Source organism: Neopelma chrysocephalum, unplaced genomic scaffold (assembly GCF_003984885.1).
Source record: "Neopelma chrysocephalum unplaced genomic scaffold, ASM398488v2 Primary Assembly neopelma1_142, whole genome shotgun sequence".
Lineage (NCBI taxonomy): Eukaryota > Metazoa > Chordata > Aves > Passeriformes > Pipridae > Neopelma > Neopelma chrysocephalum.
The window spans coordinates 318706-332972 of NW_020897804.1; the positions used below are offsets into that span (position 1 = coordinate 318706).

General features: G+C 41.6%; 1 protein-coding gene across 4 annotated transcripts in view; it reads left to right on the top strand.

Moving 5' to 3' along the window:
- MXD4 (MAX dimerization protein 4) overlaps positions 1-14267 on the top strand; it is a 38597-nt gene that overhangs the window by 21104 nt on the left and 3226 nt on the right. For 3 of the 4 annotated variants that reach the window (XM_027699860.1, XM_027699861.1, XM_027699863.1), the window contains exons 4-5: positions 10423-10537; positions 13541-13700. In XM_027699860.1, coding sequence (XP_027555661.1) covers positions 10423-10537; positions 13541-13700 — 275 coding nt within the window. Of the gene's footprint in view, positions 1-4467; positions 5457-10422; positions 10538-13540; positions 13701-14267 lie in introns of those variants that run through there. The other variant, XM_027699864.1, reaches the window with a different exon arrangement.

Sequence of the window (14267 nt, forward strand, 5' to 3'; positions counted from 1 at the left end):
AACTTCAAGTGGGAATTAGAACTGCTTGATCCTGTAGTGGCATGATCTTGTGATGGCACTTTCCTTATCTAATTGGGTCTGACACTGTTCTGAGGTAGCAGACAAACTTGAGTTTCCCTGCAGTGTAATCTAAGAAACTTGAGTGCCAGTAAGACAGATGGGTTTGAGAGGTCTAATTTAGGAGGACTACTAAATTGCAGTGTGTGCATTTCAATGTGCGAAACAAATGGGTGGAAGGCTGGCTGAATGAAGTATTAAATAAGTTTATTAAAAGCATGGCTGATTAGTTTTTTGTGGACTCTGTTTTCAGTGTGTACAAAGATATTTCCATCACTTGTGTGTTTCCCCACAAGGCACTGTTGTTCATCTGCCTGGATTAGGTAGGTACTGTGTGACACTGAGCTCGTGGTACTAGGTGACACCTCCCTCACTGTTGCTTAAAAGCATTTGAGAGGTAAATGTTAAAGGCAATCATTAGATAACGGGGCCAAAAATAGAAGACACCTGAAAAAGAAATTCCTTTTCTGTAGCTCTAAGAATTGTTCGTATTTGCCTGACATTGACTTTGAAGGTTTAAAATACAGAAAATTGTTCTTTATGGATGAGCACAACCTAAAGGCTGAAATGCTAAAATATAGGTTGGAATCTCCTTTTTTTTTTTTCTTTGCAGAAGAAGAGAAATTCACACAAGGGCAAAAACATACTGCAGTGGGTTTTAGCTGTTTCCATAATGTTTGATTTCTGTTGCCTCAGATTCTTGCAAGGTCAGATATTTTATTGCCTGTGGTTGAAGGATGTAGAATCTCGTACATGTAAATTTGTGATGGTCACCATCCAGGAAAGACAAATTATATCCAGCTGCCATTACTTTTGCTTGTGATGCTTTTGGGAATCCCTGTATAGCTTGTAAATTCCTGTTGATGTTTCCCATGAAGCACATCTCAGATTTCTGCATGTTGCTTTTTGTTATCACCGAGACCCAGGACAAGGAAGGGCTGTTAAACCCTTCATGGCTGCTCTTCAAATAAGAGCAGCTTAAGACAGTGGGATAGCTGAAGCCTGGGGCAAGCTGTGAGGACAAGCCTGGCTGCAGGGAGGAGTCTGTTAAAAAACAAGGAGAGAAGATCAGAGTGGTCAGATGTTGGTCCTGCAGCTCTTAATACTGCAGAGCCTGAGGCTATGGTTTCCCAGTGGGTAAACCAGATACCAGTCAGAGCTGCTGGTGTTCCACCTGCCCCAGAGTCCTTGCTGACGTGGGCCTGCCTGTGCCCTGCCTTGTCCAAGTGCTCCTCTGAGTGCCTCCTGTGTTGCTGGGTTGGTCTGTGGGCAGTTTGGCTCCGTGGGTGAGCGTGCACTGTGCTGTGTCACATCTCTGTCACACCTCACACACCTCTGACAGCTCGTGCTCACTCTGCCACAGCAGGAGAGCTCAAGTGGGAGAAGGTTGAGGAACAATACAGCAACAGGCACTAACTGTGCCACAGGGCTTTTATTCCTTCTGCTGGTTTAAGTCAGATGTGACTCTGGGACCCTCATCAGTCTGTCTGCTTCTGCTGTCAGTGCACTCCTGAGGGACAGCACTGGGCAGTCTGACCAGCACCAGGTGCTGAGGCTCCGGTCAGGTCTCTCGTGCTAGTGTTGTCTGTGTTGCTTTACAGGGTCATTCCAGCCCAAAGCAAGCCTCAGGAGCTGCTGTCATTTCCTCATCTTTGCTGCTGTCCCTGCCTTATGGCAGTGCTCAGGCCACCACAGCTCACCTTCCGGTGGGAATAAGAGCATAAAGTGCATTGAAGTCTGCTTTGGGTGTTTTGAGAGGTGAAGAAACGTTATGTAGCCCAGTGCTTGTAATTTAGGACAGGCAACTGTCACTGCATTCAGCAAGGTGCTACTGGACGGGTGGGGAAAGGAGGGAAAGAGAAAGAGGGCAATGTGGACAGCAAGGTCTGCGAGGCATTCCCCCTCTTAGGAGTCAGCAGCTTCCCTGTCAGAGACCAGCCACTCTTCATCTGTCCCCAGCTTGCATCCCAGGTAGCTTTCTGTGCCCTGCTGCCAAGAGGCTTAGCTGGCCAAAAATGCATACATTTAAGGCACTGCAGATGCCTCCCTTAACTTATGTTTACTGAAAGATGTAGGAATAAGTTCTGATACCATGCATATGTTCCAGAACAAGTGGCATCTTTTGGAAGGTAAAAAGGCAAAAGTCAAGTGTGGAGTCTAGGCTCAGCAAGTAGGCTGAAGTGGCACTAAGTGAAAGTAAATAAAATGCACTGTGAGTGCTGCAGTGTGCATTTATATATAGTGTAAAAGAGAACTAAAATATTTCTCAGAGTGATAAAAATGCGCAAAACATGGAAATCATTAGCTGTATAACAGGCAGCAGAGTTTTTTTTTCTGTCTTCCTTAGCATTAGGAACAGCACCAGACATTTCTGATCAGTATTCCCATGAAAACTTGCAGATGAGTCCATGGCAGCACTGACTCTGAAAGCTTGTGATGGTGAGAGACACAGCAATTGCCTTCATAGGTGGTTGATATCCTCTGTTTGGATACTCCCGAGGTATCCCAAGACCAAGGCTGTTAAAGCGATCTGGCTGGTTTCAGTTTAGCAAAACAGATGCAAACAAGTATTCAGCACACTGAAAATGCATATAGGGGATGAAACTCCTAGTTACCACAGTAAATAAAGCGGGCGGTTGCACTGATTGTAGGGCTGTTGCATTTAATTCACTAACAATCACTGCAATTAGGCACTCGCAGCTCCTTCTGCTTGTTAGTTTCCACGGTGCCTTCCCAGGCTTTGCTGCTGAATTTAGTTGCAGAGGCCTCTATGAGGTCTTAGACATAGGCAAAAAATGCCACGTGGAACAAACCTTTGAATATTCACCGGCACCGCAAACTTCAGGATTTTGTTCTTAATATGAAAAAAAAAACACTACATCTATTGCAGAACACTGGTGTTTGGCTTATCTTTCCTTGGATAATAAAAGGCAAGAGGTTTGCTGTTAAGAGAGCGACTGAATTCTCTGCGTTTGACTCTTAAGGCTGTGAGTGAGCTTTTCACACATCTCGTAGCAATTGGCACACTGGGTGCCTTGCTATGGTACAGTGCTTTAATACTGAGAGGTTTTCTTTCCTTTTCACTACAGCAAATTTGTCGTGCAGTTGAAATAGATTGTGCAGCTCAAGTGTGAGCTGGGGCATCCTTTGGAAAAAAAAAGTATTTGAGGTACCCTTTGTAGAGGAGAAAGTATTGGAAGTGTTTCTGAGTGAAATAAATCTGGAAGAGATAGGATTTTATATTGCATTGAGGGTTGTTATCTTCCATTGTATTTAATATTTTTCTGGAGGTGTGGTAAATGCTGTCTGGACCATTAATAAATAGGTTTCTTTAGAACCATTTTTATCTGATTGAATGTCTGTGATTTCTTAAGATGGAAGTTTATATATAATCTCTTTAAATGGCTTTGTAAACAAATGTGTTTTAATTAGTACAGAATCATCTTTGGTAGCTTATAAAAAGTCTTGTAGAGCTGTAAATATGTAATTCCTGACACTTCAGTAAATGTGTTAGCTTAAAGAGGAGCAAGGCAACTATGCTTCAGTACCAGCTTCTACTAAACAGAGTTGGGTATATAATTACATAATTACCTACATTACACGTGTGGCCATGATATCCAGGACTATACAAAATAATACAAACACACTGAATTATCAGTACCATTAAAACAGTTTGCAGGAAAATTCCGTCATTGCTGTAGAGCGTGACTGTGCACAGAATAAAAAGAGCTGCAGCCCTTAAGAGATGCTGCTTTGTTGTGTCAAGCTCCAGTAAGAAAGGGTTGAAGCTGGAGTCAGAAGGCAGACAGGGTTCCTCACCCTGATTTTACCTTGGTGGCAGGTGAACCTGAAGTCACAATGTGGAAATTTCTACTGCTGCATTTCTGCATTTAAGAACTTTGAAATAATGATAACTTAATGAGTAATGATTTTGTCTGTGTTCATCCTGACCAGTGCATGTTACAAAGGATCCTGAGATTCTGTTTGCTGATTCTGTCTAAAACTTGAGTGCTCCCTGTATGCAGGTATTTGCATTTCATAAATAAATCTGTGAAGAGTCTTCCTGTAAAAACATGAGTGTCTTACAATTAGTTCACTTCTGTATTTTATGCTGGATTTCATGTCTGGTTTTCTCATTTCTTTAAGGAGAAAACACAACCATTAATTCACTGCCAGTGTCTCTGACCCAGAGTTGTGGGCTCAGGCCAGACTACTTTGGTTCACAATGTACCTGGAGAACATTTGATTCCAGAAGTGAATTTTTGGTGCAGAGATTCTTCTCTGACTTTATCCTATGTACGCTATTAAGCCAGATTACATAGTCATTATGCAACAATGAAAAATTTAGTAACTGCTCTATATTTAAACCTTTGTGTATTAACTTCATTGCACAGCACCAGGATGGGTTTGAATGTGGAAAAAATTGTGAAACATGAGAAAAGGAATCAGAAATGCTTCAGTAACTCTTGTCTAGCTTGTAATGCCTTCTTCTAGATCAATTTCAAATATGTTTCTATTCTTTGAAGTGAGGGTTTTGTTTGTATTAAATTTGTCCTAAATTTGCCGTGTGATAGGGTCTGATTCTGTCTGGTTTCTGGACCGAAACGGTTAACGTACAGAAATGACGAATTTTTAATTTTTGCATCTATTTCAAAAGTGCCTCTTGTTCTCACTAGCACGGCTTGTAGCGATTGCATTTTCAGTGTCATTTGAGTGTTTGATCTGTAAGTGTCCTTTTCTTTTCAGAACATCACCAAACAAGTATATTTAGCAGTTGATTCGAGAGTATGTCAACCTCCCATACACAGAGCTAGTTTAGTAGACTAAATTTGGGACATCTGAAACACAGACACATGTTCAGCCACACAAGTGTTTTTAGCATTAAGGCACCCTGCAGAAAGCACAGGTGGGGCCTTCTTGTGAGGCCAGAATTGTTCCATGCCCATAAGTGCTCAGGTGGTGCACTGTGGTGAGAGGTACCTTGGGCTGTGGATGTTGAAGCAACAACACCATGTCTGATGCAACCAGCTTCTGCTGGAGCCAGCAGGCAGGGAAATTCAGAGCAGGCAATGTGGGAATACAGACATTGAGTGAGTTTTTGTCCATTTCCTAGCCTTCCAGATCCTTGCTGCCCATCAGCTGGAGATGCTGCAGGTCTAAGATGCCTCCCAGTATGGCCAGGACAGCTCCGTGTCTTGACTGGGCAATCTGCTAATAGGAGGGAGGGGGTGTGGACCAAAGGGAACTGTTCTGGTACTTCCCATAGGATGACAAACTGCTGATAGAGCTGCTTTTTCCTTTCTACAACGAGTTTTGGGTCAGCACAGAATGGGTACATGTGAGAGAGTAATTCTTCTAATTTCAGGAGGCTGTGGAGTGAGACCTGGAGGATGTGCAAGGTGAACTCTTGTCATGAATTTTACTTTTCTCTAGCGAGTTTTATGCTCTTGCCTACAAATGTTCAGAAACAGATGAGCATGGCCCTTCTGACACTTTCAGCAAGTGACCTCTGGCAGTCAGGAGCACGATGCCAACAGTGGGAACTGTTGTTTATGTCTTTGGATGCAGCTTCAAGGAAGTACCCACCCTATGCTACCTACCATAAATATGTCAGCTGTCGAAAGCTTGTCTGCATGGGGTGCCCAGCTGTGGTGGCAGGATGGACAGACACACATTTCACATCAACTTGACACTGTCACCCTGTATCATGAGTGTCTGTGGGCATTTAATGTCCCCACAGCCTGGCTGAGCCATGCCATGCTGAGGACTGAGGAGCTTGTTTGGGGTGTGCACTTTGCCTTTCCAGCTGGCTTTGTGCAGCTCAGTGGCCTCCAAATAAAGTCTGCAGATTTATACTTGAACGCTTTAGGAAATGCACCTTTGCTGCTGTCAAAAAACTGTGCAACTGCTGCTTGAACAACTGTCTGCTGTCTGACTGGCTGTAGGCCATTTCTGTCTGCGGTGCTGGGCCTGAAAAAGCCTTGGAGAGTCCCTGTGGAAAGGCTGCAGTGGATCAGGTCACTTCACAAACATGCCGGCACTGTATCAGTCAGAGTGGCGCAGGTTCAAGTTGCACAGTTGTGTGTGTTTTGCTGTTACACAAATGGGAATCTTGTGAGTCAAATGCTGCAGCATTACAGGCAATCTTTGATTTACGTGTTCATAGACATGAATGTATGTCTGTGAATGTTTATGGCTCTATCTGGGTAAATCTTTAAAAACCTCCAGGGACTGCCTTCTACAGCCTTTCTGGGCAACCTATTCTGGTAGTGCACTGCTGCCCTAATAAAAAAATTTGTTTCCCAATATCCATCCTGAACCTCACAATTCACAGCCATTGCCTCTTGTATTATTTGGCCCTACAGAGAAGTATTTTGTTCCCATTGCAACTGCCTGTCAAGTAGTTGTAGGAATTTCTTGGAGTTGTTGCAGTTTCCTTGGAATGAAGATTATCCAGGGTTAACAATAGACTTTTTTGTTTCTTTTTTTTTTTCTCTGTATCTTGGTATTCCATTTCTTGGTGCATTAAAATGGATTTGCATCTGGGATTTCATACATGTGGCAAAGCTTCTTGACCATTACTTAATAGACTGATTTAACACAATTTTGGAATTGGTTAGGGGCAGCCTTTTTTTGAGAAGTGGTGAATGTGCCTTTCCATAGCTGAATGCTGGAGCAAAGTGGAGTCTCCAAGGACTAGAGTCAGTGAGTGGTCTTCAAATTCACTTCCGGTGGATGTCCTCCTTCTACAGGGAAATTCTTAACAACATTGTTTTGGTCCTTTGTCCCTCCAGTGGGACAATCTGTGGGCTTATTAAGCATTAGAAGAGCTGTAATGCAGACTGATAGGACCATGTTTTGTGGAGAAACGCTGAAGTCTTGAACACCTGAAACCCCTTTATCAGCTGGCACAAAGGACAGTGTGGTAAATCAGAGATAGGGCACCCGTGCACCTCTCCATACGTGGGGCAGTACCCAAAATGGAGAGCTGCAGGCTTGAGGATTCGGATTTTGGATGGCATTTTTTCAGATCCCTACCTTCCCTGATGGATTCAGTACCAGTGACGAGGGGGATATTTTTGTGCATCCGCATGAGGTGAGAACAGTGCCCACTTCTGTAGGCACTGCTGTCCTGGCCTGACACCACACTTGGTGTGGGCGAAGGTGTAGCAGTCAGGGTCCGAAGCTGGAGCACGGTGCAATTACCCACCTTCAACCACATTTCATGCACAGAGACTGTTACCCCGTTGCTCTTGAGATCAGGCTGCTTTTTCTGTTAATTTTTTTAGGTGGAATTTAAGGTGTGAGCTGCAAAACACAAAGCAGCTCCGGCTGTGATTACCTCTGTGAGTGCCTTTCCCTCCTCCGGTGGTCACAGGCAGCCGAGGAAAAGCAAAAGCTGTCAGGTCCCTGCAGAAAAAGAGAAATTAGTGCTGGCAGAGTCTGTACGAGACAACTTATCTGCTGTGAAGTTTGAGTCCCTTGTTCCTGCTGGTGTGATCTGTTAACATAACATGCCTGAAATGTTTTCTTACATTCTTATTACAGTTTTTTCTAAGATGTGCAAAATGAAAGACGTGGGGATATTTACTCCAGCACCACAGGAATTGTGGTGGGCTGGTTTTCTTTTTGTACATTCACAACCTATGCCATCAATTCTAATACACGAGTTAGTCACATAAGCATGCCTGCATTTATGTAAAGATCGACGTAAAGCTTATGCTTTAAAATCTTTAATGGATTTATAGATGCTGAGTAATTAGATGAAAGAAAAAGTCCCTTAAAAAAGAAAAAAAGGTGAAGTTAGAGCAGATCTTTCAGCAAGTGTGTTTATTACATTTACTGCTATCAGTCGTTAGTGCTGAGAATGCCTAAAGCATTTTTGTTAATATTTAGTTCTTTTTATCTCTTCTCATTGGTCAGTTAAAATACTCTTCTTAACTTCAGTCCAGTGTTTTTCATGGCACTTCTGTGAAGTCCTGCTTTACCGGGTTGGCAGGTAACCTAAAAGAATTAGTGATATAAAAAGGCACACAGCCATGCCCCTGAATCCTGGCAATATTTCTGTTAACTCCCCAGTTAATGGTAAGGATGTGCACTAAAGCCTTACTTTCTCCCTGTGGTAAGCAGACTTTCCTCAAATAGCAATAGAGGCAGATAAGTTGAGTACGTAGTCTGGTTTCATTAACGTTTTCCAGGATTAATACAAAGTAGATCTTAGATCAACAATTCTGTATATTCCTTATCAGACTTTTAATTACTCCAAGTATATAGATCATTCCATTTCAATGCATTTAACTCTTTATTTACCACCTCGATACTATTCCTGTCCTGTTCCTTTCCATATCCTCCTTTATCTTCAGTCTCTACTTTCTTGTCAGCTGTCTAAATACAGTTGCATCCAAGTTTTGCTGAGTGACGCAGACGGTTGCGTGTGTGTTTAGAGGCCACTTACAATACAAAAAGATTATTCGAATTTAGTCCCTGAAATAAGTTTTTGTATTTAAAATGCAAACCCAGCCAGGCAGCTGTTGGAGATTACAGGCACAGAAATAAAAATTTACCTGATTAGGATTTTCTGTATAAATACCAGATATAATTTTGTATTTCGCTGTTTTAAAGATCAATATCCCAGTTTAAGGTAGCAGCCTCGGGGATCTGATGGGGCTGTTTTTATGAATACTTAGCCCAGCCTTTGTTGGTGTTGTTTAAATGAAAGGATTTAGATGGGTAAGTTTAGAGCCTTGTATTTAAAAACAAACCCCAGGCCTAAACAAAAAGTCTGTCATTAGTTTTCTCCTGTGAATCACATTTTCAGCAATATTCCTTTTTCCCTAAGTGGCTTGAAGAAAGAATTGACAGTTTTATAGAAATGCTGTTTTCTTTCTTGCCTAATACATGGCTGATTTTTAGGCAGCTAGAACTAGATGTGTTAGTGTGTAGTCATTGCTGTTCTGTATTTAAATTTGATTTTATTTTGCTTTGAGTTTTTTCCCCATTAATTTTCAGGTTGTTTTCACATTGCACTAATCATTCCAATTACACATGTGTAATTTGTCATTTGGTGCATATTAAATCCTCTTCAGCTGCATTTCAAACACTGATGCTGGGTTGTGATTCTGAACTGACTGTTCAATAGAAAGTTCATTCTCAACCAGAAGCATTGAGTTCCCTGCAATGTTTGTTTCCTTCATGCAGCATTGAGCAGATTTGAAAAAGATGATTATTCATCTCACCCTTGAGATCTGCTTCAGTTATTCTTATGGCTGTGTGGGGGATGTCAGCTCCAGGTCATCGCTTTGTTCAGCCTGTAACAGGCTGGGAGAAAGGAAAATAGTAGCCATGTTGCTCATGGAAGTGCTTCGGCATCCATTTATGTCTCATTGAACCACGTGGATTCCTGTTCAAGAATCGTGAATTAAGACCAGGAGAGACCTTCTTTAGGATTTAACTGTAGAAACACACTCACACATGGTTCTTTGGTTCGCCACTGCCTTGTTTTGGATAGTTGAAGCAACTGTTTCGTGGACTATTGTATTGCCAGCTTCTCTTTCTCAAAGAGAGATGGTTTGGAAAAGAGATATTTTTAGAAATACTACCTTGTTCATCCTCTTTTTACTGATAGACTAATGTCATTAGTACAGGAGAGATTGTTGAGGGCAGCAGTAGTGATACTTGCAAAGCAGTAACAGAGGAAGCAGGACCCAGTTGTTGAGGAATATGGCTGGAAGTGTTTTCTCTTGTGTATTTATAATAAATGCTGTACAGTGAGAGGAAGAATGTCTCCTTCTCGGGGGGACTGTGGGCCAGTAGAAGAGAAGAGAAGGGGCATCAGGACCTCCCTGTTACAATATTCATAAACCACGTCTGGGAACAGCTCTGAGTTGTGCAGAGCTGCATGGGTGCCCTTGCCTTGCATAGCAGGAGTGTGTCCTATGGCAGCAGGCAGGGATAGGAATGGGGAGAGGGGAACCGGGGTCTGCAGCTGCCCACAGCTCTGTCTCTGCCTGCGGAAATCACTGTGTTAAAGCAAAATCCCAGTTTTAATTCCTTACCCAGCCATGGGTTGAGTGTGGAGTCTTGCGTGGAATTCTCAGATCTCTGCTCATACTCCCCCTTGGTTGAGATGGGACTGACCAGGCCGAGCAGACTGCTTTGAAACACAGGTATGAGACTCCAGTCTGAGTGTGCCAGCAGCATTATTGCATTTCAAGTGACCTTTCAGTCTGAAACTTTGCCAAAGGGAGGGGAAAGGAAGCCACTCGAGTTCTGCACAGAGATCCTGCAAACAGATGGTGTTTGCATATAGGATATGCTGTTCGGGTGCAACTCTACTACAACGCTCTCCGTTTTTAATGATTGCAGGCGGGCTAAACTCCGGCTATATTTGGAACAGCTAAAACAGCTTGTGCCTCTCGGGCCGGACAGCACCAGACACACCACTCTAAGTCTGTTGAAAAGAGCTAAGATGCATATCAAGGTAAAAACATTCACGCATGTTTTTGTTTCTTTTGAAGGAGAATCTTCCAGAATGTGTATCCATAGAGAGGAAACTAATTTTCACACAAAATCCATATCCATATGTCCAATGTTCTGGATATATTGGCCTTTATTAGTTGCAAGGATTTCAGTCACAGTATCAAGGTTTTGCAATTTACCCGGCAGTCTCAGATATATAAAACAGTCATTTCTGCTTAGTTACTAACTAATGTAATTATTTACACTGTAGCTTAAAAAAATAATATATATGTATCAAAGCTGTTGATTAATGTGTTTGGGTTTTAAGGACTGAGCAAGGTAACATTGTACTGTGTTGCTTTCAGTGTAAAAAGCCAGATCCATTCATGATGAAAAAAAATAAAAGTCAGAAGGATTATAGCTACTAGTGAGCTTTATCCACATCCCAAATCTTGCTGACCAGGTTCTGAAGCATTTTTTAAACATTTAAATGAAGACAAAAATTAAATACAACCTCCTGCTAGTTGCTGGCTCACCTTGTTACGAGTTTAAAACAAAAAAACAGCCCAAAATCTCACCTGTGATCCAGCAGCAGTGCAGGTTCTACATTGGAAAAGGTAATTGAAAATGAATTACTCCTTAGGCCTCCTCTCTCCAAAGACACCTTCACTCCCATTTTCACTGTCGTCATTTTCAGGGAACCTGGTAACGTGCAGAAATAAGACAAAGAGGTATTCAAATGTAAAAGTTAAAGAACAGGTTTCTGCTGCTATGTCCAGGACTATAATTACTCATCTTGCATTTTTTTCAGTGTTACAGGGAAACAGGTCAAGAAAAGTGTCAGGAAAGGTTGAACACTGCCAGTAATCTTAGCATATTTTGGAGAACAGCCTGCTGATGTACATCATTAAGATGCACTGCAGTTACAGGAACGTAATTCATATAAAGAATTAAAGATTAATTTAAGCAAAACTATTTGTGTGAACAGATTTGCAAAGCTACTTCTTCAACTCTTCTAAGCACATTTACTCCAGCTGGGCAACCCCTGTTTTTACCATTTGAGATTTTGGCCTCTTGTTTATAATTCAGGCTAACATGCGTGAAAGGCACTGCATGTGGTTTTTGTCTTGGGCTGCCCCCCTATCATGGGCTTATGCATACAAATTGAAAAACTGTTTTTACAAGTGGCGAGTGTGAGAGATTAGCCCTGTAGTTACCATTTCAGCTGCTGATAAAAAAAGCTAGGAACAGCTTCTTTCCAAATCCACCGCGCACAGTACCAAGTACTCGTTTTCTGAAAACTGAGACTGAAGTTTAACTTTCTTTTTAACATTTTAACTGAACCTGCCCTAACTGGGTTGGCACTTAATTGCTCCCCTTTGTCAGGTCAGCTCCCTCCCTGCTGCACTGCCAGAGCATGGCTGTGCCCGGCTCCCATTTCTAACACAGTCATTAGTTTTGAACTTTTCACACACACCCCCATGTATTGAAACTTACTCTGAAAGATTGGACGGTTTTGAGTCTCCTGGATATGAATCACTGAGTTCATTCCTAAAATAGCTGTTAGAGTTTGGGATTGCAGCCAGGAAAATACAGGAAGAGGAAATCTGATCAATTGGGCACATTTGGTTTGTTGTGTACATGGATGTACCAACCCCTTTTCTTATTTTAACAGTGTGTATCCACCTCTGATGCATTTTTATGGAGTGTATTGCCTGGGAGGGGGCTTAACACCTGGCTGAAGAGTGTAGGTCTCATTCAGCCAGGAAACTGCCCAGTTCAAGAGTGTCAGTTATTTTTTCAGAGATAAATGCTTTTATTTCAGGCTTGCACTGGAACAGCAAAATCTCTGAAGGCTTTTGCTTGTGGTTTGCTGTGCACTGTCTCAGCCCACTCTCCTCAGAAAACCAAGCCCAGGTTCATTCAGATGGCGGGGAGACACTGTCAGCAGCTGTATTCACTCCCTGCACATCTCCTAAATCTCAGCAGTGTAAACACAGCTCACAGAGAAATCTGCTCTTTCTTATAAGTGCTTTTACTGCTATAACCTGTAATTTACTGCATCAGTTAGATAATTTTTTTAGTAATAAAAGGTGTTTTGATTTGTGTGTCCTTCATGCTTTTAATCCCATCTTACTCATTACACTTTTTGCCCTAATTATACCGTCAAAACCAGCTATCAGTGATTTGGAAGAGGGTTCAGTTGAAATATTAAAAGATGCTACTTCTGTTACTGCATTTGGACCAACTGTGCAGCATGTATTCTTTCTATTTGCAAAATTAATACCTGCTGTTATTCTATCAGAGGGGAGATTTTAGGTAGATATGTGGAAGAATCCTTTCACAGGCTGTTTGCTGAGAAATTTTGGATTAATACCACTGATTTTGTAGGAGATATCACAGAATTATCATATTTGCTCTGCAGAGGTTCAAGGAAAAAAATCCAAGAATAAAGAGAATTGTTAGTAAATTCCTCCCACTATATATAATTAATGCTGCTTATTGTTAATTAAGCTTTTTAAATACTAAAATTTTCCATGGCCTGTGGTAGGAGGGAGAGCATTCAAAGGCTCAGGATGGTTCCTTTATGGTGATAGATAAGTCTCTTATTTCACCTAAAGTGATGTTATGTTCTCACTGAGCTGCACTCGAGTTATCAAGATGATGCCAGTTTTGCCTGATAAAATGATTTAAATATTCCCCACAACCAAGGCAACAATAATTTGGCCTTAGCCAAGGAATGTCTGCCAGTGGCAAGAGAGTCTCTGAGGGATTTTTTCTTTTATTATTTTTTCCCCTGCATCCATATATCTTATTGTGAGACAAATTCAGCTGTGACCTAGACGGCCAAAATTGTACTGACTTCTGCAGAATGCTAACTAAAAAATTAAATTCTTAAATTTCATTTTAACTTAATTAAAGTATTTATATTGCTTTTAAATTACTGTTTATGAGAAGACCTTAAGTTACTTCTGCTTTAACGTGGGTAAAAGCTGTCAGCTTACTGTGTTCCTCTCCCTTTAAGAAATTGGAAGAACAGGACCGAAAAGCTCTAAATATTAAAGAACAATTACAGCGGGAACACCGCTACCTCAAGCGCAGATTGGAGCAGCTATCCGTGCAGGGCATGGAGCGTATCCGCACTGACAGCATGGGATCAACAATATCCACTGACTCTGAACAAGGTAATTGAACCAGGGCTTCCCAAGGGGAGTCACAGGAGCAGGAAGGAAAAGGGAGGTAGGGGAACGAGAAACTGTCATTTAGAACTAAAACTGAGCTTTCAACAAAACCCAGACAAAGTTGTTCCATAATGCTATTTGAGGAATAAAAAACGACTGCAACTTTTTTACATTCTTTGAAAAATGTTCCTTTTTCTAATCAGTTTTGAAGCTATTAATACTGTGTGTATTTTTAAAGCTATTTATCCTGTGGATGTTTTTACCAGTTTTTTAAACAATTACCATTTAATGTTTTGCATTTTTAGTGTAATTACTGGTAAGGCTGGCATAATATTTTCTCTTGGAAAAAGAAGTCCTATTGGGCTTAATTCATTTGTGTGAATAAATTAATTCCACATCATTTATTGTGAAATTTTAAAGCATCTTCTGTGTAAGGATCACTAAGGGTTCTCTGCATTTGGTTCTCATTTAAGACAGAGCTCTTGGAGCTGCCCGTTGCCATTTCTTATTTTCCCATTTGGAAGTTTTTCCATGCTGAGCACTCACCCAGGCTGTTTCAGGGCCTGTGGG